Here is a 25349-nt window from a genome sequence, read left to right as displayed (position 1 = left end):
TCAACTAGAGCAGGTTGCTCACGACTGTGTCAAGTTTTGAGCAACTCCAAAGATGGAGACCCCACAAACTCTCTGAGCAACCTATTCTAGTGTTCAACCATCTATACAAGAAAACTCCTTTTTTTTTCCCCTCATCCTAAATGGAATTTCTTGTAATTTAGTATGTGCTCATTACCTGTGGTCACATCACTGGGCACTGCTGAAAAAAGTCCTTCTCACAACCTCCCATTAGATGCTTATACACATTGATGTGATCCCACTGAGCCTTCTTTTCTCAAGAGTAAATCCCAGTTCTCCCATACCCACCTCTCAGGTCACCAGACCTGCTTCAGTATGCCCATGTCTGTCTTGGCCTGGCATGACACTCCAGATGTGTCTCACCAGTGATGAGCAGAGGGGAAGAATCATCTCCCTCAGAATCATCTCCCTCAACCTGCTGGCAGGGCTCTTCCTAATCCTGACCAGGAGGCTGCTGGCCTGCTTTCCCACAGAGGCACACTGATGGCTTATGGTCAGCCTGTCCTCCCGCAGGACCCCCCTAGTCCTTTCTCTGTTGGGCTGCTGCCCAGCTAGTTGGTCCTCAGCCTGTGCTGGTGCATGGGCTTATTCCTCCCAGGTGCAGGGTTTTGCACATCCCTGTGTTAACTTCAGGAGTCCCCTGGGTTGGCCTATTTCTACAGGCTCTCAAGGTTCCCCTCACTGGGTGCGTCTACCACTCCTTCCAGTTTTGTATCAGCTGCAAACGTGCTGAGGGTGTGCTCTGTCCCCTCATCCCAGTCGTTAATGCAGTTGTTGATACCTTGTGCCAGTACAGTTCAATGTCCAGGTTACTCCACCAGTGACTGTCCTGCAGCTGGACTTCCTGCTCCTGATCACAAGCCTTTGAACACAGCAGTTAAGCCAGTTCTTGAACCACTTCACCGTACATCGGTCTAGTTTGTCCTTCGCTAATTTGTCTGTTATGATGTTAGGGAAGACAGGTGTCCAGTGTGGAAAGCCTTGCTAAATTCAAGATAAACACCACCCCTGGCACTCCTCTCATGCTATGATCTCTACATTTTGTTGTAGAGTGCTATCAGGTGGGTAAGGCAATGATTTCCCCCTTGTAAATCAATACTAACTACTCCCAGCAATCACCTTGTCCCTCATGTTTGAAATGGCATCCCTTCCAGGATGAAGGTGAGGCTGACTGGCCTGTAGCTCTCCAGGTCCTGATTCTTACCCTTCTAAATGACTGGAGTGACACTTGCGTTCCCCTGGTCCTCAGGAACCTTTCCCAATTGCCATGACCTTTCAAAGACAATCAAGAGTGGCCTTACAATACTGGCCACAGCACTTATGGGTACATCTCATCAGGTCCCATGGGCTTGTGTCTGTCTAACTAGTATGCCTTATTTCTAGTAAAATACACCTGCTCTTTTCACTCTGGTGTCTTGAGTTTAATTGATATCCCTGATCAGCAAAACATATGGGTACATCTCATCAGGTCCCATGGGCTTGTGTCTGTCTAACTAGTATGCCTAATATGTTCCTTAACCTGATTCTCCTCCACTGAAAGCAAGCAGTCCTTGCTTCAGACACTCCTACTGTCTCCGGGACTGGCATTCCTGAAGATAAATCTCACCAGTGAAGGCAGAGGCAAAGAAAGCATTGAGTATCTTGGCCTTTTCTGCATCCTTTGTCTCCAGGCCCTTTGACCCATTCAGCAGACACCTTACATTTTCCATAGTCTGTCTTTCGCTGTCCATAAGCCTGGCAGAACTCCTTGTTGCCCTTCACACCCCTTGCCAAATTCAACTCCAGATGGTCTTGGGCTTTAACTGCATCCCCTTCATGGTTGGACAGTGCCTCTATACTCCTCCTGACCCTGCTTCCACTTCTTGTAAACTCCCTTTTTATGTTTGAATTTTGAACAAGAGAACTTCAAAGACATAATTTCTCATGACACATAAAATTCAAGTTCTGCAGAGGACATCCCTACTCTTAAGCTGGTACTTACACCCAGCAAAGCTTAAAGACGTCATTTAATGTTGGAGGTGTTACCTTTCAGATGACAGAGGAGCCCTTGTTCCTTGAGGTTTTTAAACATCCACTCACATTTAAGAACAGGACATTCCAGTCTCATGGCATACATGAGTAGTTGCATGCCTGTTCACATTTCCCTGCAGTTTTCACCTTAAATTCCTACTAAAGCTCCAAAAAGGACCAGCACATCGCTTGGTCAGATAGTAAACAATGTTTAAAAAAATCCGCATCCTTACAAAACAAAGCAACTTAAAAAGTATAGTTTGAGATTAAGATTTACAGAAATTTATATAAAGATATAGTATCAACCAGTAAAAAGTTTGGGATAAAATGGATCTGTAGAGAAAGAATACTAGCCAGACATTTATCAAACAAAATAATTCAACTTACCTCTTCCTTTTGAAAGGTGACTTTGGCATGTCAGCCACAGGGATCATCTGTTCTCCTGGACGCACCCACATAATGGGACCATCATCACTGTCTTTACGACTCTCTAATTTTAAACTAGAAAGTGTTCCCCATGGCAGTGTACACTAATGGGAAATACAAGCCACAATTTTGAAGTGAGTTACTTTAAAAACTTTTTAAAAGCAGCCTTTATCTGTCACGATGAAAACATTTATAAGACCACTCAATTATGTAAGCAAGTATCACATACCCTCACTTTATTAGTACTAGACAGTATATTGCTCCCCTTCTCCCAACCCATTCCCTTCTGTCCTTACTTTTAAGAAGGGTGATTCTTCCAACATATCAAGGAATTCAGGGAAGTAATCCCCCACTTCCTCATCAACTGCTCCAACCAGGCTGATCTGTCTCATTGGGCCAGCTCTATACGTACCATGAGAGTATGTTCTTTTTACCTATAAGTAGAATATGACAGCAAAAGTTATACCGAGTCCACTACCACTCGAAGTCTACATCCAATAAACACCTTTAATCTATATGCTTATATTTGCTGATTTATATTAGTCCTACAGTCTTCAGTATACTTAAGATTATGAAGTCAATTACTATGAACTCATCACCAAAGACAGAAATTATTATTGAAGATACATGACAACTTCTGTTTTATTTAAGAGTCTGAAGATAAGATTGAGTAACTATTTATTGCCTTTCGATAAAATAACATTCCAAAGTAGTAACTGTGAAAAGCTATTAATGTATGTTCTGCTCAAAACTAGTATATAAGGATTCTTACATGGATTACACAAGTCTAGCTGAATTTTTACCTTTTTCCTGTAACAGTTAGGCAGAACCCTGAGTTACAATTAATTAAACTCTAAACATTTCCTCTGCTAATCATCCTTTCCAGTATGGCCTCTCCATGAGCACATTAACTGGAGCTAATTATCACAGTGAAGACAAGGCTTATGAAGAGTTTGTACAAGGAGAGAGAGAATGACAGTTACTCCTTCATTTTTGCTGTGTTAACATGTCTTGTGCTCCCTTAAAACTTTAAGGGCTGTAACATTCACCTCTCATGAAAAATCTTATTTTGAACTTGAACAGAAACACGTATTGTTTTAAGGTTTTTTTAATCATCTGATCTGTCATGTTACATCAAAGTACTTAAGCATGATGTTGATGAGGACCACTTCCCCTTAAGCTTGATCTCCTATTTCACAGGCTGAAAGACAGTGGTATTACTAGATGAAATATGACCAGATCAGAACAGAGGGAAGAGCAGATGGATACTGCACAAACCAAGTAAGGCTCTTGCACTGCACCTCTAGACATTCTGCATCTGAAGCAAGGAAAGAAAAAAAAAGGTGCAAGGAAAACAGTTGATGAAGCTGGTCCTCACCCAAACAGACCATTAGAATTCCCAGTAATTATGGCAGTGCAGAGGAGAATTAGCAGCAGTTCCTGAAAACAGGACTAAATCATAAAACATGGTACAATACTGCACCATTCTGAGAAGCTAGACTGATGTAACCAGATACATTCCAGAAATGCAGAACCAAATACTCTTCTTCAGATCATCTCAGTCATCATACACACCCAGGAAATAAGACGACTAACTAAAAGTAGGATTTTACAAAATGTCTGAGCTAATGAAATGGCATGCCATCTCAGTCATACTGAAAAGAATAGTATTGCTAGACAGTAGTATTCCCCTGTTCCCCAAATCCTTAGTCATACATTCCTGTAGCTTCACGGACAGCTGGTGATTTTGTGATAAAACATAAGAAAATGTTCATTTCTGCTGAATTTGCATCAGCTCAGTCCTCAGCTGTATCTGCACTGGCACAAAGCATCAGGAGCTCACACAACTACAGCACTGGGACAAGGAAGGGATACTCACTTGTCATTACTGGCTTAATCCATAGACCAATTCCAAAGTACCCTAAAACCACCTTCTGAAGCTACAGATACTCATAAATCTGTCACGGTTTACTGATAAACATAACATGTAAAAGGATGTTTCTTCCACTGGCATAAGTAGCTTAGTATTCCACCATTCCAGGCCAGGATATTAAACTGCTGTTTTCATCCACATGCCTCATTAAAGGGAACCATTTTTCTGTCTTTTTCCTTGCTTCCTTCTGCTACTACTACCATTCTCCCAAGTAACAAGAGAAAACAACATCAAGCTGCACCAGGGGAGGTTTAGATTAGATACTAGGAAAAATCTCTTCAGCAAAAGGGTTATCAAGCATTGGAACAGGCTGCCCAAGGCAGTGGTTGAGTCAGCAACCCTGGAGATATTTAAAAGATATGTAGATGTGGCACTTAGGGACATGGTTTAGGGGTGGACTTGGCAGTGTTAGGTTAACGGTTGGACTCCACAGTTGGGACTCCATGATCTTAAAGGTCTTTTCCAACCTGAATGATTCTATGATTCACACAGCATATGATAAACTAGTTGTGGAACTATTACAACTGAAAACTCTACAACTTCCCCAAAACATACTAACTGAAGCAAAATTAGGAGAGGTTGTGAAATGTTCAGCTGATCAACTCACCCATTCGGCTTATGTACCACTAGGTGTTGGCAGTGAAGCATAGTCAGCAAACAGCTTAAGTGCAACATAATCCTTAAAGTGGATCAATTAAGACATTTCTTATATATTCCCAAAAAGACCATGTCACTGAAAGTTAAAACTGAAAGATCAACCCAACATTTTTAAGCATTATTTGTCCATCCCAATTCACTCCTAGCTCTCCTGATCGATTATGTTCCCCTAGTCACCAGGTAGAACAGATTCCTTTTCAAGATCCAGCTTGGGAGAGCTGAAATACCAAAAATAATGCTAAGATAATATCAAAGCTACAAAATGATGAGCGGTTTCTTCTGGGACCATATTCAGTCGTATCATTACACAGAATGAAATGTTTGAATGTTTAAGAACTCTGTGGTGGGTTCACCACAGGCAGCAGCTAATTACCTGACAGCCCCTTGCCCACTCACCACCCCCCAGTAGTGAGAGACATGGGAGAGAACAGGAAAAGCAAGGAAACACATGGGTCCAGGTAAAGGCAGTTTAATAAGTGAAGAAAAGAAGAAAAAACACCAAGTGGTGTTTTTCACCACTCGCTACCTCCCACAAGCAGATTGATGCCCAGCCCATCTCCAAGCAATAGCTACCTTCCAGACCAACACCCCCCCACCCCCTCAGGTTGTTTATTGCTGAGCGTGATGTTCTATGGCATGGAATATCCTTGCAGTCAGCTTGGGTAAGCTGTCCCAGCCATGTCCCCTCCCCACTTCTCACCCACCCCAGCCTACTAACCAGGGGGTCCAGAATGGGAAAAAAAGAAAAAGTCTTGACACTGTGCAAGTGCTGCTCAGTAACAGCCAAAACACCAGTGTGTTATCAACAGTTTTCGTGACAAATCCAAAACAGCCCCATAATAGGCTGCTATGAAGAAAATTATGCCATCTAGACCCAGTATAAACAGAAAATAAATCCATGCTGGTAATGAAAGGGGAAAATGGGTTCTCTCTTCTTCCCTGCTAGCATTAGGTCTTCCAAAGGTGGATAGGGAATCAGCAGGGAACTAATCTGACTTTAATCCACAAATTACCTGAAGAATTTATTGGTTTTTTTTAGAAAATTATATAAATAAGAATTAAATAAGGATGTAGGCCATAAAGACTAATGCCTGACCAGAAAGAACAAGTGGGAATCTGGAAGAGGAGGCAGCTGCTGGCAGTGAAAAGTGACATCTCATCTCTTCCATGGACTGGGTTAAAGCATCATAAACTCTAGACACAGGTCGGGGTTGCTGTTTAAATGACACTATCTTAGGTTAGGCTGAAGAATTAGAAAAACATACATAAAAAGATGAGGTCATTCTCAGAGGGAAGAACTAGCTAGCAAACAAAATTAATTTTCACTCACTCCAAAATTAGACTGCTACTAAGTAACAGTGTGAAAACACCAAGAACCTTCCACTGATGTTTGACCAACAACAGAAGTAAAATTAATCCTCTTAAAGACAACAACAAAATAAATATAATCTATGGCATATTAGAGAACAGCAGCATTTTCCTTTCCTTTTACTGTCAGTATCCTTTAGCTGGTTTGTTCATAGTAAAAGAAGATTCCTCTATATATTTCTAAACTCACAAAAACAACGCTGATGTACTAAATCCTGTAATACTTCATCAAATTCTATACATTAAATTATGCACTGACCACAAATCAAATATTATACACCTTTTATAAGGTAATCTTCCTGAATGTAACTTTACAGGTTACAGTATGACTATGTTTTTAGAATCTTACAAATTTGCTCAAATAAATAGCTGGAATAATCTAAATCCAGAATAAAAGAAGGAATCAGTGACATGCAGTTCTTCCAGGATGTGGTCAACGTGATCAGAATCAATACACATAAAAATTACCAATTAAATACATTATAATACAATGGACATGTAAAACAGATAGAAACATGTAAGTGAATAAATACGACATGGCCTAACTTCTTTCTTCTCATGTTTAAATTTTAAATTTGAAGTATGTCACCTAAAAACACACAAAAGGACACTGTGTCATTCTCTCGCATCAAGGTAATGGAAGATTATGACAGTAAAACCACCACTGAATCCAGAATTAGTAAAACTTGCAAGTTATCTACTTCTATGACTACTATGGCACCAACTTTTTTTAGTGTAATTTAACTTATCCAGTTTTAAGAAAGGAGTTCTAAAAAGAAAATATTTTGGCATAAATGCCTTGGTGTCTAAAAGAATCTGAAGACTAAATCTGAATATATAAATAATAGTGGCAACAATATATTTGAGCATTCTCATCCTACAAACAGGAAACATTTTAGACACCATATGTTGGAAGATGTTTCCATTTTCTGTTTGAAAAAGACACAAACTGGAAGGAACAGTCCAGAAAAACCAAGCATTTCAAGAGATTAATTTAAAAAACAAACTGGGGCAAGTCACAACTGATTTCCTATTTTTAATATAGCAGGGTTTTTTTCTGAACTGAAATTCTAATGTTTTCCTGCGAGAATTTTAAAGGTTAAATTTCTTTCAGCTTTTCAGCTTTAAAATCAGAAGTCTGAAAATGCAGTCCTCACAGAACAGGAGAAAAAAAAATCCAAACCCACTGAACTCAAAATAATTTCAAGAAAGCCACAAAGAAAGCCCCACCAAAGACCAACAAAAACATTGAATCACCATAAAAATATGCTGGGAGATCAGAGGGAATAGTGGGTTTCCATTTCACTATGCAAGTGCACTTACACATTTGTATCTTAGGACTGGAAACATCCAACTTCACATTCACTGTTACTCCTCTAAATCTGTTATCTCAAATGCTACAGTCATGAAGAGGCAATGTAGCATTTTTTCTTATTTGGCACATTTTGAAAAAGTGCCCAAAAGGTTTTCTGCTCTTCGCCAACTCTTTTCAAATCCTTAAATGCTTACATGTATTTTTCAGTTCCAAATGGGAACCAATACTGAAGCATCAAAATTTCACTGAATATTCATTAAAATTGCTCTGAGTTTAAAAATACTTGCAAATCTACTTGGCTACTTTTTACTTTTAAATCACATGTATTTCATACTACTTTTATGTTTTTGTTTTGTTATCAGAATGGGATGTCTTGACAGTTTTAGCATCACTCAAAGGTGATCCACTATCATTAAAGCTTTAATTTCAACAAATACACCTTTCCCAATTGGAAGTTTTTGGAAATGCAATCCCAAGATTTTTACTGCTGTAAAATTCCACCACTGTCCTTTTATCACTGTAGTTTTTTTATCATTTCATACATTTCACCTTGCAGCTGAAATCCTTAAACAGTATGATGGATGGACAGACATTTTTAAAAGCAAGATGACCTATTATTCTGAATTCCAGTGACATAAAAACAGTGAAGCAATAAGGAATTTTAAAACATAATAATTCAAGAATAGTATCAGTTAGATACCTTCATGGAAAATGAGCTTGTGAAAGCAAAGTAGTCATTACGCTCTCGTAACTTTGGCAGATCTATGACAATGTTGTCTCAGATCCTGTCCAAGTTGCCACTACAAACCCCCTACAGTTTTGTTTAGCTTTGGTTTTTGTTAAAACAGAGTATGTGACCAAAAAGAGCAACGTACAACTATCATTTCACAGTTATTGGTTGAAACTGTCAAGAAGCAGTCGGGAAAGGTAACTATTTTTTAAGTGGAAAACAAATGAGCACGTGTTGCAGATTTCTAATGTCATTCTATGTGAACTGATTCTTTCTTCTATGGTATTCCATAAGTGAAAACTCTTTTTGCTTGGAAGACAATAGGCTGCCATCTATTAAAAAAGTCTCTTACACATAGTCTTACGGATTATTTGATTTAAAAAAGAGAACAGGGCAATATATATGCTTTACCAGAGCTAAAACTCAATTTTTCATCGTCAAGGAGGAGGGAAAAAAAAGAGGCTATACTTTCGGGGGGAACGTGCATAACAGAAAGAAGTTGCTAAAAACCGTTAAAAGTTTTTAATAACTAACCAAACATTTAAAAAACTTAAAAGGAGCGAATTCTATTGAAAGCAAAATTCTATTGAAACAACTGAAGAGACACATAGCTCCAATATAAAGAACTATTTCCAGAACACTGGAAAGTAACACAATATATGGAAATAGTGCACAAATCTTTAATGATAAGAAAATGAAACACTAACCAATTATTTCAGATTTTTCTTTAATGAAAAATATTTTCAGCAATTCCCCTCAAATAGCAGAACAACAAATATTTTCAGACAGGATTTCACAAATTATTAACAGAGTAAAGAGCAAAAACCTCCCTGCAAAAGATAAACTTTTAAGAACTAAACAAGGAGCACAGCAAAGAGAAGATAATATTAAAAGGGGCTAAAGGAGAACTTGAATGAAAAGCTGTATCCAGAACTTTAAGTAGTGAGGACAACCACTCATGTGAAAAGTCACAACGCAATCATTACTTATTGCATTTCTTCCTCTAAAATACTTATGTTATTCTTTATACATCCTGGATATCCAGTGTCCATCACAGTTAACAGACAAAATGGAACAAATTACTTCAGATTGGGAAAAAAACCAACAAAAATTATTTCTCTAAAGATGCAAACTGCCTGCTGTTATGGAATGGGGCTGATTGCTAGTCCCACACTCATCCTTGAGCTACCTCTGGCATAGTAAACTAATCTAATTTGCTAAATAAGTAATAAAACCAATCACTCAGGGGTGGGTTAAGTTTTCTGCTAGATTACCAAAACAAACTGCCTCACCAGTTTAAGAAGCACCACAGCTTGGCACAAAAACACTCAACTGGGAGGAAAGAAGCAAGGAGGACACTCTCTTTTAGCAGCAACAGGTGCTAGATTGGCTCTGACCATTTGTCTGATTGCACACTGAGCAGTGTAAAATACAGGTGACTTTTCCTAAACTGAATAGGCTTAATGATTATTATCCTCACATACCCTGCAGTGTGAAGGCACTAAGCTAAAAGGAAACAAAGTTTTAATAAATCAATGAGAACTCAAAAACACAGAACAGGTTCTTCAACTCTGGAAGAGGATTAGCACACCATCTGTACTGGGTCTGGCTGAGCCAGAATTGGTTTTCCCCTATAGCAGCCCTCATGGTGCTGTGTTTTATGTTGGAGCTGGCAGGGTGTTGATAGCACACTGGTGTTGTGGCTACTGCTGAGTAGTGCTTACACAGCACCAAGGCTCTTTCCAGCATTTCCCCCCCCGCAGTGGGACAGGGCGGGCAAGATCTTGGGAGAGGACACAACCAGGACAGCTGACCCGAACTGACCAAAGGGATATTCCATACCATATGACGTCTGCTCAAGTATAAAGCTGGGAAAAAGCAGGGGAAGGGGTGTGGGGGTGTGTGTCACCCTTGGTCCTCTGAAGCAACCAAACTACGCATATTGAATCCCTGCTTCCTGAGAAGGCCTGACATCGCCTGTTAATGGGAAGTAGAGAATAAATGTTTTCTTTTTGCTTCCACGGTGGAGACCTTTGCTTTGCTTACATGAAAACTGCTTTTGTTTTACCCACAAGGGTTGGTGGTTTTTTTCCCTACCTTATTTTCTTTCCCCCTTTCTGCCCTGTTGAGAAAAAAGGGGGAAGGGGGGGAAGTGATAGAGTGACTTGGTGGGTACCTGGCATTTAGCCAAGGTCAAACCACCACACCATCTTAAAGAAATAGTTTTCAAGAAAAGCAAGACACAGAAGAGTTAGAAACCATGTAGCTCAGTTTCAATTTGCAGAAAAAAGTTACCTAGATACTCCTGTCTTAACCACCTAGAAAATAAGATGGTAAAAGCTAATAAATATGGACATGTCAAAAAAAGCCCAAGTCAAACTAACCTCTCCTTCTATGACATGATAGGGTTTTTCAGAGGACCAGTACACCTTGGTATTTGTCATTTGCATTATGTTCTCAAAACTGCTACAGAAACATGGTCTAGTAACAGCATACAGTGGGCAGTTTTAATTTGTCTGTGTTCACATAACTATCAACATGAAAAGACCAATTTTTTGGCACGCAGCAAGAATCTTTCCTTTGAACACAATGTATGCTTATGAAACCTGCAGGTAACACAAAGCTGCAAGCCTACTACAGGAAACGATCAAAACTGGAGAAAGTATCAGAACACACAGGATATAATTCAATCTGAATAAAAGCAAAGGACTACACTCAGATATATATAATTAACATAAACATGAAAAGGGGAGTGACTCACTTAGCAGGAGCTGCTGCTACAGCAGATCACAAACTGCTCTGAAAAAGGCAGGGATAACAAAGAGCAGTGATTTGCAAGACACTTGAAGCAATCTTCTCATGCTGCCTGACAACAATACACCAGGCAGACACTATCTATCTTCAGTACTGTATTTTAAGAAAAATAAGAATGACTGAAGAGAGCATAAGGGGAGAGCAGTAAGAGCAATAAGGATATAACATATAATGGTAGACTGAAGTAACTCAAATTACTTAATCTAAGGAGGGGTAAAAAAGGAGCTGTTAAGCAATCTTCAAATACAGAGAACCTGAAAGAAAAGCATAAACTGCATTGTCTGCTAAAGATCAGAATAAAAGGACTGGCAGGAGGATTAAGATAAGAGGACAAGAAAAAAAAAAAAAAGATTTTTCAACCTATTTCTTTGGGAAGTGTGGAATCAATTAGAGATCTCCAGCAAACACATCAGACAAGCATTTGTCAGATAGGGCTTAAAAATAGTCAATCTTGTCTTGATGCACAGGAACTGTTGGGTATTGCTCAGCATTTTACTTCACCTGTACTAAGAAGTTGGCTCTGGGATAACACTGAAGCACAGTAAAAATCAATCCACTAAGCACTGTTATGGTTAAACATGAAGCGTGCGCTTCAGGGTTTCAACAAGGCAATAAAAATTTACACTCGTCCAGCATGAGGACACAGTAATGCATTCAAAATATTAGAGGCATTTGCCCAGCACTGAATAGTTTAACTGAAGTAAGCTGCAAGTAGGTGGCAAGAGATGATTATTTACATTCTTTGAAATCCTCTTAAGAGCCTGGCAAGTAAGATTCATAGCTATCAGGTAACTGATACAGCTGTTGCCATCTACACAAATGATGGAGCCCAGGGATGTACCTACAGCAGACAGTTTTCCACTGCCTGAAAGAGTGACTTAATTCAATTTTGCCTAGTCATAGAAACAGTCTGACTAAGCCTTACAGACAGTTCCAGAAACAGAGCTGTTCCACTAACCTACAAAAATTTAAGAATTAAGGAGTACTTAAACACAGGCTCAAGCTAGGTGTTGAGAAACTCCCCAGTTCCTCTCTCCCCCCCAAAATTTAAAAGCTCATTCTGATGAGGCTGAATCAGTTCCAACACAAACTCCTCTCTCCTGTGCCTAATCTAACTATTCCCACAAGCTTCTGTCAATTTATAATCTCTTGACAAGTGAAACTACATTACTTTTGTCTGACACAGGTATATTGGAAAACTGAGAGGAGTTCATTTTCAACTCTACAATTGTGAAAACTAAGTAAATTACCCAAAGATGAAGACTTTCCAGATAGACTCAGGAAGACCCCAACAGTTTTGATGTCGACACAGAATTTACTGTGGGATCTGCCTCTTACCACAGAACTCAGTGACTTGAAAATATGCATTACTTAAAACCAAAAAAATTAATCTGCCACAAAACAGGAGGTGGAAGATTACTGAATATTTCTGAAAGAATCAACTTGAGAATTAAAAACCCTGATGAAATAGTCTATAACACTTTCCATTTCAAGCTTAGCTCATCCCTCCTTTTTCTATTTTTTTGAATACTTTTTTAGATCTTGTTAAATACTTGTTTATCAGACTGATTACATGGGCTACGAGTTCTCAAAAACAACCAAAGAACCTCATGTACTAAAGTGAGCCTCATTTCAGTGTTTTAGTGAAAAGTAGCAAAATAATACCCAAGTTTCTTAAAGTTAAAGAAGGTTGAGATAGATACTCAAAGCAGATTTGATAAAACTAAATGCCTACTTAGACATCAGAAAACAACTTGCCTCTCAACTGAGACTATACAACAACTGCTAGACACATTGCTCAGGTAGCTCAGGACAACAGGGAGCACAGCAGCACCGAACTTGTGCAATGTAGGAACAGAAAGCTACATTTAAAATTTCAATGAAATATACTGCAACCACACATTAGAATCCCTTTAAAAGATTCATAAAGAAGTCAACAAGTCAGAAGAATATAATCAATCTGCACAAAACATAACAAGTTATGCAATCATCCAGTACCTTTTTTAAAGGAAAGCAGAGGCACAAAACTGAAAAAGAGAGGTAACTGACACTACTGAATCTGCAATTTACGCACGCACAAAGACACAGCTGAAAGTTAAAATCACAAAATTCACAGCTCAGATTCAAAAAGCTCCTGTCACATCCCTGAAGGATCAGTACTGACACAGTATCACTGTGGCGACTAGACTCTCATACTCCTTCCTAGACATCTTTGATACTGGTCCCAGTCAGAAGGGAGAATACTAAAGAGAATCCTAACAGATCACCTGAGTAAGACAAAATAAGCAGCCAGAATAAGACAAAAAAAAGGAAAAATCTAATCAATAGTTAGGCAACTAAGATACTGACTTAAATATTCCAGGAAACAGCGACGCTGCGCAGAAGATGGTATGAATAAGGCTGGTGTATGCCTCTATACATTATTTATACACACTACACCATTTACGTTAGCAAAAATACGAGGAGCCAAGTGTTTTCTGCCAAGCAACCAAACTCTGACAAGTGATAAAACACTACAAAAACTAACTGGAAAACTGAGAGAAAACAAAGGAAAGGAAGATACCAGAACTAAACCTCCAGCCAAGTAAAGTATAGGTTAGAAGACAGACTATTAAGTTGACCAGTTGAATGCTGTAATAATAGTTTGGCTCCTTTCATCTACTACATTCTCTCTCTGCTCCTCCTTCACTTCACAGAAAAACGGGAAATTATGATGCCAACCCCAATGATCTCAGGACTGATTTAACTACAGATATTGACGACACCATTGTAATACCAAGTTAATCCACGCTTTCAGTAAAATAATTCCATTATCATTCGCAAAAATAAAATCTGGGCTTTTAACTATTTCTTTAGGGCAGAGACTAGCACACAGCTATGCTTGCATTAATGCTGCCCAAGATAACAGGTTGTTGGACTTAAAGAACATACTTATAAGGACAGATCCAGCTTTTTTATATATAAAATGACCTAAGACAGAGCAGCTCTGGGTAGCTGCCCATAATATGTTCTGTGATTTTTACTATTAAAGTAATGCTTCAGTTTACATACTGAAAAAACCCAGCAAATATATTTCACAGAATATTCATATTTCATGGCAGTGGATGTTCTCTTAACCAGCACTGCAAACGTTCTCTTGCAGCAACACTGCAGTTCTGCATATCCTTGTGGATAATACAGACCTGAAATCTGACAATAAATGCAACAGTGTTCCATGCAAATGTTTCTGTAGCCAAAGATAAAAAACCATTTTTTCATGAAAAAGATGACAGTATAACTTACACTTGAACTCTTCATAATTGTCTAAAGAGTGAAGACATACACTCCCATACAACACCTAAAATCACCAATAGGGAGTTAAACAGGCAATGGTGAGCTAAAGTTGATATACTGAAAAACAGGACTGAGTTACTTCATAAATTGTTTCAGAATATCTCTATGGGCTTTACGTAATACCTTCATCACCAAGGTGGCAACCTAAGAAAGTTAGAATTTTTTTTTTCCCTGAACTTAAAAGACCTGAAATATAAATAATTTATATGCAACAGTAATGTGTCTTCTACAGCAAGTTAATAAATAGCAGAGGTGATGTTTAATCAGTAGCTGTTGTTAAGAGAGTATACAGTCATTTCACTCTGGAAAATAAAAAATAAAATTAAAAAAAGATTCAAAAGCTGCCTGCCATTTTGACACAAAACTTACCAGCTTTCAAGAGACTATAACTGAGGAGAAATGGGTAAGTATCAAATTGGTAGCTACATTAACCACCATTAAGTTTTCCTTTCAGGATGGATTTAGAAGCCTCAAACTACAAATACAACTAATTAACTGTGCCCTACGCAAGTTTTATGTATAACATTGTTCTAGTGTATAATATGTATAATGTTCTAATATCTAAAGCATTTCAGTTTCATGAAGAAGTTCATACAGATAAACTACAGTTCAGATGCCCAGATAGCCACAGCTAAATCATTTTAAGCCTCCAAAACTCACGGTTATGCTTCAGCTACAGGAACAAATCCAAAGAAACCTACACACACAAGCATGCAAACATTCCCCCTCCCCCATAAAATCCAACTTTATGTCTCAGTTCACAGGCTCCTTATCTTTAATATTGCAGAACTAACAATACTTAAAGAATTTCCTCATTCCTAGTCTTTTGTATCATCCACACAGCACAGCTAATAGCAACTGTATTCTAAAAAAAACCCATTCACAGTTGTTTGAAACCATTACATGACTTTAGAAAGTAAAACGTATAACCTCTTACCTGAGCATGAAAATTTGACATAGTCGTTGTCTCTATATCTTTCTTTCCCAAAATCTCCATTTTCACTGGTGAATTGGGAAAATTAAACGAAAAGTAGTCTAAAAAGTCAGGTAAATAAGTAGCTGCCCCATGAACAATACCCATAACATAGTAAGCTGCACAGTTTTCATTTTCACTAAAAACCAGACCCACAAACTCTTCTGCAAATCTCTCCATCTCCACAGGAGATAAGTGGGAGAGTTCATTACTGTAGGCATGGATAACTGATGCACCTCCGTTAGGCTGGTGCTCAATATGAATCAGCTGTTTGAACTCCAATGTGTCCAACCTTTTGAGTTTATTTTGAACCCGTGGCTCCTTTAACGAGACAAATGGAAACTCACTGTTCTCTGGTATCTTGGACTCACAGTCCTTCTTGGGATCCATATTTTTCCCACTGAAATCCTTAAGATGATCATCTATGATGCCTTTGGCTTCCTGATCCTCAAAATCAGAAACCAGTCCTGAGCAGATGGTCTGAATGGATTTGCTGTACATTTTTGGACGCTTCCTCTTCTCATTCTCTTTATGTTTCTTTTTCTTTTTCTTCTTAACTTTTTTAATCTGTAGCTCTTCTGCATTGGTTTTTGGTTTCTCCTTCCCACCTGTTGAAAGGAAAAAAGATCTCTTGAGTATCTTCATATACAAAACATGTATTTAAAGATCAGGATTCAAAGTTATCAAAACCCTCACCATGGCACACAAGGACCAGAGACCAATACTGAGGGTCACAATGTGTATCTTACTGAACATCAGTAGTACGAAATACCTGCCATGTTCACATTATGACTGACAAATAAGCTGGGGGGGGGAAGGGGAGGAAATCACAAAAAAACAAGTTTCCCAAGGCTGTTTTCACGATGAGTCACAATCCTTAATCATACCCTTTAACTGGTCACCAGCAATTACTATACCAGAAAGTTCAGAGACATTACATGACAGCTGTCAACAAACAGTGCCAAATAAGGGGTTTACAAAAGGTCAGTGAGGATCAACCATCATCAGCAAGCCATTCACAAGCTGCCATTGCCAGAACCTACCTGGTCAGGTGGCTTTACATGGTCATTCTTCCAGACTTTGTTGAAATACATGTAGAAATATCTAAAAACTGACCCCATACTTTCTAAAAAAAAAAAAAAAAAAGCCGCAAACAACAAAAAAAAAACCCCAACCAACCAACCAACCACAAACCAAAATCTCACAAAACAGAAACTAGCTTCAAGTTTATATAATATGCAAGCTGAACTGAAAACAAACTGTAATGGCCTAAAGCCAAAAAGTACTCATTTGGGGATAATGTGTTCAAGTGATTTCTGTGGTAAACATTCTCCCTTGTTTTAAGGTGTTTTTCTTCAGGTGCTTTTGGGGAGTTTTTGCAAGTAATAAACACAGGAGCCAAAAAAACTTCTGTCACTACACTGCCCTAAAGTCTAGTAGTTGAAATCATTTCACAATTTGGTAAATCAAATTGCCGGGCATGTTATAGCACAAAATTATATTCACAACGAGCAATTCAAGATCAGCAGATTCAGACACAGAAGTTTTGAAGTTTAGTCTTGCAATGAAATACACAATTTTTAAGTAATCTCAAATTCACAAGAGTTAAATTATCCAGTCTCTACTACTATGCTGGAGTAGACTATTCTCAGCTTGCAATCCTCAGCCCAAGTAATTCACAAGAGTCCTTAAAAAAAAAAAACCCACAAACAAAACACAAAAAACCCCACAACAGTTGGTGCATGGAATCACACATTCGTGCCGATAATTAAGAAGTCTGGATATAGAAGGTGCAGATACTGAAAGGAGAACAAGCAATTAAGACACTTGCCTCTGAGCCTCTTGAGGTTTGTGACAGCAGCTACATACCTCCAGGATTTCTCAAGTGGACACAGGCAAGCTAGTTATCTCTCTAGCTTCTATCTAGGGGGGAACAAGTGCCCTAAGGTCACTCATTTCTTACTTAGCCCAAACAAGGAAGTAGGCTCTAGGATTTCTTAACCTAATACACAGTTAAGAGCTACAAAGACTCCCTTCACTCTAAATCAGATTTAACACAGCATACTCTATGAGCACAATTTCACTTTTAGCTAACCAAGTTCAACTGCCAAAAGGCACAGTATCCTCATGAAAATATGTCCTTTCATTAGTCTAAATTTAATGTAAAACCTGCATAGGTCTCTAACAGGACTGCTTCATCTAGTAGCTGAAATATTCACGACTTCTTTGTTAACATCTTCTTTCTGCCACAAAAGTCTTTAAATCTAGTGGGCACAGAAAGACCAGCAAGACATGTACAACCAATCACCTCAACCTTAGAGGAATCCTGAGAATAGTTCACTGAGTGTGCCAGGGTACTTGAGTGAAAATGGCATCACCTGAAAAAAAAAAAATTACCTACTGCTCACATTCTGGGGTACTGTAATGGTGTCATTATAGCACCAGTTCCATTCGGGGGAGGAAATAAAAACAAAGAAACTGCTTATGACAGTGGCAAGTTCCATATTATAGGCTTAGAAATCTCGATCCAAACCTCAAAATACAGACTACAGATTAGACAATTTTTTCCCTCCTCCTGACTGCAGGAATACACAACTAGAAAGCATCCAGGAGTCTACAGGTATTTCAAACTCTTAAAAATGCTTTAACTTGCCATTTTAAAATTGTTTCACTCTAAACATGAAAATTCATTGCTATACTGATGGATATCATAAAGAAGTCAAACACTTCCAGATATTATATTAGTTTGAATACAGAAAATACAAAATTATAGCACTGAATGCTGCAGCAAGGTGAGGCAGAGGGAAGCAGGGGTTACCTGTCAACCCACTTCACTTTTCTCAAATGGAGCTCAGATTTTTGTAGGGACTAGTCACTCAGATCTGGGACTTCATACATGGAAGGGAAAGGATGGAAATTTATATTAATTGGAGTACAATCAGCAGTAATATAACTGGCAAGAAATACAACAATTACTAAATTTAAAGCAAGAAGATATTTGCTATAGCAAGACCCAGATTGCGCTCTTACACTTTAGCATGTCTATAATCACCAAAGAAAACCTTAAAAATATTGAAGATTATCATCTATACATCCTTGTTGAACATCCAGCTATTAAATTACATTCCATTATTACTAGTTGAAATGTAAAGTACTTACACAAAAGATGGTTATGAATCTGTATCTGTGCAAAACTACCTCAAAAATTGTTGACTCCCATTTCTACAGTACAAGAAGGAAGATTATCGGATCTCCCCTTTCAATCTGTCCCATTCCCTGCCTTTGATTATATCTTCCAGGAAGTTTTACTGACTAACAATCAATTTCACTCAACTCCTCCTGTAATATGTGGTGGCAGGTTTTTTAATCCATCACTTAAAAGTATTTCACAGATGCAGCTATGCAAAAAACCAGAACCAAAACAAAACCATAAAACCCCCACTTTTAAGGTTATAGAACTACTAAACTACAAAATAGGCTTCCTAAAGAGGTGGTTGATGCCCCAAGCCTGTCAGTGTTTAAGAGGCATTTAGACAATGTCCTTAATGTGCTTTAACTTTTGGTCAGCTCTGAAGTGGTCAGGCAGTTGGACTAGGATGATTGTAGTAGGTCCCTTCCAACTGAAATAGTCTATTCTAATCATCAGTAAACAGCACTTAAAAGAGCAAAGCCATGGTCTCAAATAGCAGTGGTGCTTTTAAGACAGAACCAACAAAAAACCCAATGTAACATACACAATTAAAATCAGATAAATGGAATGTAAATCAGTGTCAAATTATGCAAAGTTCACATAAACATATCCAAAAAGGTTTGCACTCAAAACCAGTCGTAAAAACATTTTAGTTAGCTTGGATTACACATACAGAAGTACTCAAAACCTTCTAAGAGGGATTAACTGAGACATTTTAAAATGAAGAACACATAATTCTCTGTGTTTGTTTTCACACCATCTCAATGAAACCTTCAGAAGGGAAAAAAAGCTCTTAACCACAGGATAAAAATAGTTCTTTTTCTGGTATCCAACACAGTCCTGCCTCCAGCTTGAAAAGAAATTTTCTGTTCAGCTTTAAATACAAATATTTTAATAATATAGACTGGGTTTACTTTTTGATCACAGACTATAAGGCTTATGCCATCAGTACACTCCCAAACCATGAGAAGTTGCAAAGACAGTGTGCACAATTTGGAACCAAATAAATATTTGCTAGCAGCCTCTCATCTCTGAGCACAGCTCTCTGGATCACTATATACCAAAAAGGATACCAAAAAGAACAAGAGAGCAACAATCACTAAAGGAACAAAAGGCTGTATAACAAAAACATCAGAAGATCTATGACGGCCAGTACCACAGACCCCTGAACTTGCAACAGGGAAGAGACAGAGAACACGAAATGTGCAGTCTCTATCCTTGGGAGACAAAATATGAATCCCTTCTTTAATGGTCTGAGCTACTGATGCCACTGGAGATGAAAAAAGCCTTAAAACACAGAAGTCAGAAGAGAAAGGGGATTCCAAATGGGATTTTTTCAAAATATTACTGAAGATTTAAAAAAAAAAAATTACATACCAACAAGAGTAAAACTTAGGTCTTTAAAAGCATGTCAAGCAGAAATTCAAAGATAACATGACTTCAAGAACTGATTAGTTGTTTTGAGCCTTCTTCAAATTCACACAAGCTTATGTTACCAGATACACACAACAAATTCTGTCAAGAACTCTACTTCATTTACACATTGTCAGATACTTCAGACACCATATTTGGCAGAGAAAATTATATTTATATTCTAATATTAAATTGAATACTGAAAGACTGTAAAAAAGTTTAATTCATAATTATTTGTTTGGCCTTCAAATGTGGATATATGATACAGCTGAGCAATCTAAGAGCTCACTGCCACAGATGGGTAGAGTCCAACTCCCCACTCTCCTCCACGACTGCTCCTAACACAGTCCTGCACCATTTCTGGTACTGACCGATGATCATTTGATTACACAGTAAATTGACTTATCTTAATGGCTCCGCAGAAAACTACTCACTTTGCTGCTAGAGTAGTGAACAGAATTAGTTCATGGCATTGTCAGACAGGAACTAGAGCATGGAGACGACAGACAGCAGGCAATGAGTAGCAGCAGAACCTACCCCTCATCAGTGGCAGCAAACCGCTTGATCTGCTTAGCTACACTGCCCGCCACACCTTCATCTATCCACCTCGAGCACTGAACAAGGCTGGATTTTTAAGGGTTAAAAGAAATCCTGCCACCACACACAACACTACTGTAACACATATATGAGATACAACCAAGTTCCTAGCAAACCTTAGTAGAAAATTTCCTAACGCAAAAACTTGAACTTTTAAATTTAACATTAAAAAGGTAAATTGTATAACTTTAAAGGTAACATGCTAGTAGTATATTTAACTGTAATATGGATCAGCCTACAATTTCTTCCCTCTGACCTTTATTACAGTGAGAGTGTGGGTGGTGGCTGCACAGTGCTTGTTCCCAACACTGCTTTGACAAAAGCATATGCTCAACTTCAGACTATTTTTCAATTATTTTAGCATAGAGCCAAAGTTTTCCTGAGGAATACAAACACAAAATGGAAAACTGATTTCTGTAAGTATTACTTCTCAGCAAAGCTTGAATAGAATTTCACAGAATGAGGAGGCAGCACATCTCTAGCCTAGGGCTCCTGCTCTGCTAAATTTCAAAGTTCTACTCTGAAGTAGGTGTTTAAAGCTGCTCAGAAGTTGCAGACTTCAACAGCAGAAGGAATTTCATTTGCTGAAATACTGGGATTGATATCAGCAGCGCCCAGTAAAGTACTTTCAACTTATTCTTCTTTTGCATTAGTTGTAGAGAGGTGCAGAAACACACTCATGCAGTCACTCCTCTGCTGCGTATATCAAAATACTTTAAAGCAAAATGTGCTGCTTTTTTCCAAAATCAATAATGCTGCTTTGACACTTGGCTAAGAACACCAAAAAAGAACAGCTGCCTTCAACATCTCCCTAGGGTAGTAACCAAGTTGCCTCACAGCAGACATACAGAATTTGGTGAAAATATAAGCAAGCAATCCAAAAGGCTAAATAAAGATCCAAACACTGTAAGACTGACATATTCAAACTAGCTTTGTTTTAAGCAAGATTTGGCAGCAGCAGTGCAATGCTTGATGTGAGCAAACTTGAGGCACACACTCACAACCCAAAACCTTCAAGACAGGTGTTTGAGAGTCTTCACCAGCAACCACCATAAAGATGTGCACATATATACCTACAACTGCTGCAATCTAATTTCAGCCAAGACAGTAGCCATTTCGAAGTGTATGGCAACTTCTGTCTCTGTGTTCCGAGATGCATTTAGACAAGCACAGCTACTGAAACACCTGTAAACAAAACAAAAAACTCTTTCCACTGCATGATTCGGAAACATGAGAGAGAAGTAGGAATTTTCACTTGTATTAAACAAGTCTTTTAGTTAAGGTGAGTCAGAGATTTGGGACTCCAAGAATGAGGAATAACAGGGGCAGGGGGTGGGAAGAAAAATCCTCAGCACCCTTAGACCTTTACAGGAACCTTCCCCTTGGTCTGATGTTAAAAAGCAGACTGAGCTCACATACTAGAGTGTAAAAGACCAAAGAACAACAAAATTTTCATTTTGCTTTTGCTCTTATTTGGCTAGCAGTATCTGCACTAGGATAGTTATAAAACTCGCCCTGTATTTTTAAAGACAGAAGAATGGAAATCTGTATTCATTCTGTTCACGCATACACATACCCAGCAACAACAGAACTACCTCTAAACAACTTTTATTCATCTTCTAGGCAAGTCTGGCCTTACGTACCACAAATACTTCTGCCAATGCATACATCTATATGACAGGCAGATCTTTCAAGGTAACTCAGTAAATTTATTTCTTGTTGTGCGTGCCATAATATTCCTGTCACTCACGGCACTGGACCTATTACTAAGGATTGAGAGTCAGAATTGTTTGAATGTTATGCAAATAAGCCAATGATCTATTATTACTATATGATACATAATTATAATTTAAATTGATGCTAGACAGCCTGTTCTCTGGTAACTACACACTCCTTCCAAGCGGGAGCTTTTTATAAGAAGAAAACTCAGAAATTACCTGAAGTCTATTTTGCCTTGTGTTTTGTCCATGAGACCATTTGATCTGAAATTTTACGTAAGCAGCTTTTATTTCATTCAGTTGTTTCAACTAGAGCAGTCTTTCTCTACCTTGAGGTCATAGCCCCCAAAATGATTAGGAGGGGAACTTCGTAAGTTGAAAAAAAAAATAAATAAAATGAATAACAGTCAATTGTTCTTTTCCCACAGCTTACTAGCTGACAGCCTCTAATAACTACTAGTTTTTAACTGCAGCCAGTAATTAAAGTCAATTTTCACTTCCTCACTTTAGGAGAATTCAGTCACCAAAACTTAACAGATCTGAGGAGCACATGGTGGGGGGCAGGAGCACAGAGGAAAGACCAATGCAGAGGAGCCTGAACAGGGACTGCACTTCCTAGATATTTCAACTGAAGGACTGGAACACAGCACCTTACTGCTCATTTTATGGCACACAAACAGTCACAGCAGTACCAACCAGCTGCAGGTATACTACTTGTTCTGCAGTGAGAGATCAGCCTGGCTATTCCTGTCATCAGCTCCAAAACGTTATTTAAGTCTTTGGCTTGGTCCTGTACCAACTATCTCCTACTGTAGTGCTAGGAGACATTCTGCCTACGACTCTCAGTAAGGGCATAGGTAAGAAGTAACCTCCAATTAATGATCTTTGCTCTCTGCCCATAGTCCCACATGGCCAGACACATGACTCAAGCATTTTCTAGCATTCTTACTGCAATTCAGACTAAAGCTACTGACATATTAGAAATTTATGATGACTCAGCTCTGCTACAGCTCTTCAGGCTGAGTCTTTAAATAGTCAACACAGAAATCCCAGTTCAAACCACAGAAGGATCCCCTTGGATCTTCCAATGAGTTTAAAGTTCATAATCACAAACAACTCAAAAACAGCTCAGAACAGGAGCAGCCAAGGCACCATTCACCAACCAGTAAATAAATAAAATATGCCAGTAGAGAATACAAGTGTTCTTAGAGGCCATTGCCACTTACAGTAGCAAGCAAAAAAAAGCCACAACACCTTTCAGATCCTAAAAAACCCTCAAATTTGTACCAGCCAGATAGTTAACTGACAGAATTTTATACTTTAACATATAATGTATTATAAATTTATTTTTATACATTTTTAATAAATATTGTTTTATATAATAATTTGATGAGTTAATGAAAAACATATTACAAAATAGTTCAAAAGGATTAGAACTGACTTCCTAATAGAGTTAAAACATGCACATGGAATTCTGAACAGACACAACATGCACAGTCACTCTGCAAATAAGGGGAACGAGCATGATCAACTGCTGACAGTTTGAAAAGCTAATAGATCATGTGCTGAAAATAAACTAACTTTGAGGTGTCTCAGTACACAGCCCAGAACAAACCAAACAGCAGGAGTACAATTGAGAACTGACAGCTACCTTGTTCTATTTATAGGCTTGAAAGGTTGACTATTAAACATCAGAAGAGTCAAGCCTACAATACAATAAATAATCCTATTTTATATTGTCTCGGCCCTTCTGGAAGTTGAATAGTCACAACCACCTTGAGAACAGCTATTCAAGATTATCAGAAAGTGATGCTTATAGGCATACTGACACAGGATGTGATAAAGGTTGCTACAAAGGTATACGTTGACTTCTACCATGTTTAGATCATTAAATATCTGTCTCTTACCCATCAGAGCCACACAGGAAGGTCCTAACATACTTCCTCCTATACCCTTTCCAAGAACTGCACTTACTAAGAAAGCTTCAATTGGGGGTTGTAAAATAAGCAGAGATTTATGAAGCAGTAAATAAAAAATATAAAGCCCTAAAATATTTTCAGTTAATTCTTCTACAACAAACAGTCTGAAAATACAAAGTCTGCAAACAGTCTCGAGTCTAGGCACCCAAGTTACCACATTAAATACATATACACGTAAAACTACAGATTAACTATTTTATGTACCTTGCAGCAACCCATTACTCCTTCCATACTTCTAAATCTCTACTCTCCAAATAAGCCAGCATCCAAACTAAAAACTGTAACAGAAATCCTACGTAGACTGAAAGCAAGGATAGCAACTTGGTGGAAAAGGAACGTGTAACAGAAGATTTCTGTTCAGAATTACAGGTCTGTATATGAGAACAAGAATCTGTAAAAGAAATCATGCAGGATACAATGTTTGTGCAGTTCCACATGTCTGGATCTTAAAATACACTATGGGGTGTAAAAGGGCTGATTTAATCATCTTAATTCAATGAACCCTTCCACTTCAAGCAGCAAAGGCAGCAAACACACCAGTATTTTTCACCCTGCTATGGAAGAACTTTAAAGATGGTAGAGTAATCCACACAGAGCAGACCTCTTTTCTGAACTGATCATCATTGTGTTTTAATTAATCTGTGGCATCAAAATTAGAACTGAAACCCAATTCACACATACAATGCAATCACAGGGCAAAAGAAAAATATTTTGTGTGCACCCAGCCTAGCAATTCACATAGAAACACTGTTCTCAAAGGAAGAGCTCCCATAAATGTGACAGCATTGCAATTCTCACTGAAGTATTATCTTTCAATTCCTTGTCTTTAAATAATTAACAAACTACAATTATTTCCATAGTATTCACCATAAAAG

The 25349-nt window shown here is 38.2% G+C and overlaps 1 protein-coding gene across 3 annotated transcripts in view; it reads right to left on the bottom strand.

Annotated features, from left to right (window-relative positions):
- The window catches only part of RSBN1L (round spermatid basic protein 1 like), a 52587-nt gene that overhangs the window by 7426 nt on the left and 19812 nt on the right, over positions 1-25349 (bottom strand). For 2 of the 3 annotated variants that reach the window (XM_074827898.1, XM_074827897.1), the window contains 3 exons: positions 15542-16185; positions 2751-2888; positions 2416-2558 (listed from right to left, as the gene is read on the bottom strand). In XM_074827898.1, the coding sequence (XP_074683999.1) occupies positions 2416-2558; positions 2751-2888; positions 15542-16185 (925 nt within the window). The remainder of the gene's footprint in view (positions 1-2415; positions 2559-2750; positions 2889-15541; positions 16186-25349) is intronic. The other variant, XM_074827899.1, reaches the window with a different exon arrangement.

This window comes from Strix aluco, chromosome 5 (assembly GCF_031877795.1).
Source record: "Strix aluco isolate bStrAlu1 chromosome 5, bStrAlu1.hap1, whole genome shotgun sequence".
Taxonomy (NCBI): Eukaryota; Metazoa; Chordata; class Aves; order Strigiformes; family Strigidae; genus Strix; species Strix aluco.
This window is presented reverse-complemented; position numbering and strand designations above follow the sequence as displayed.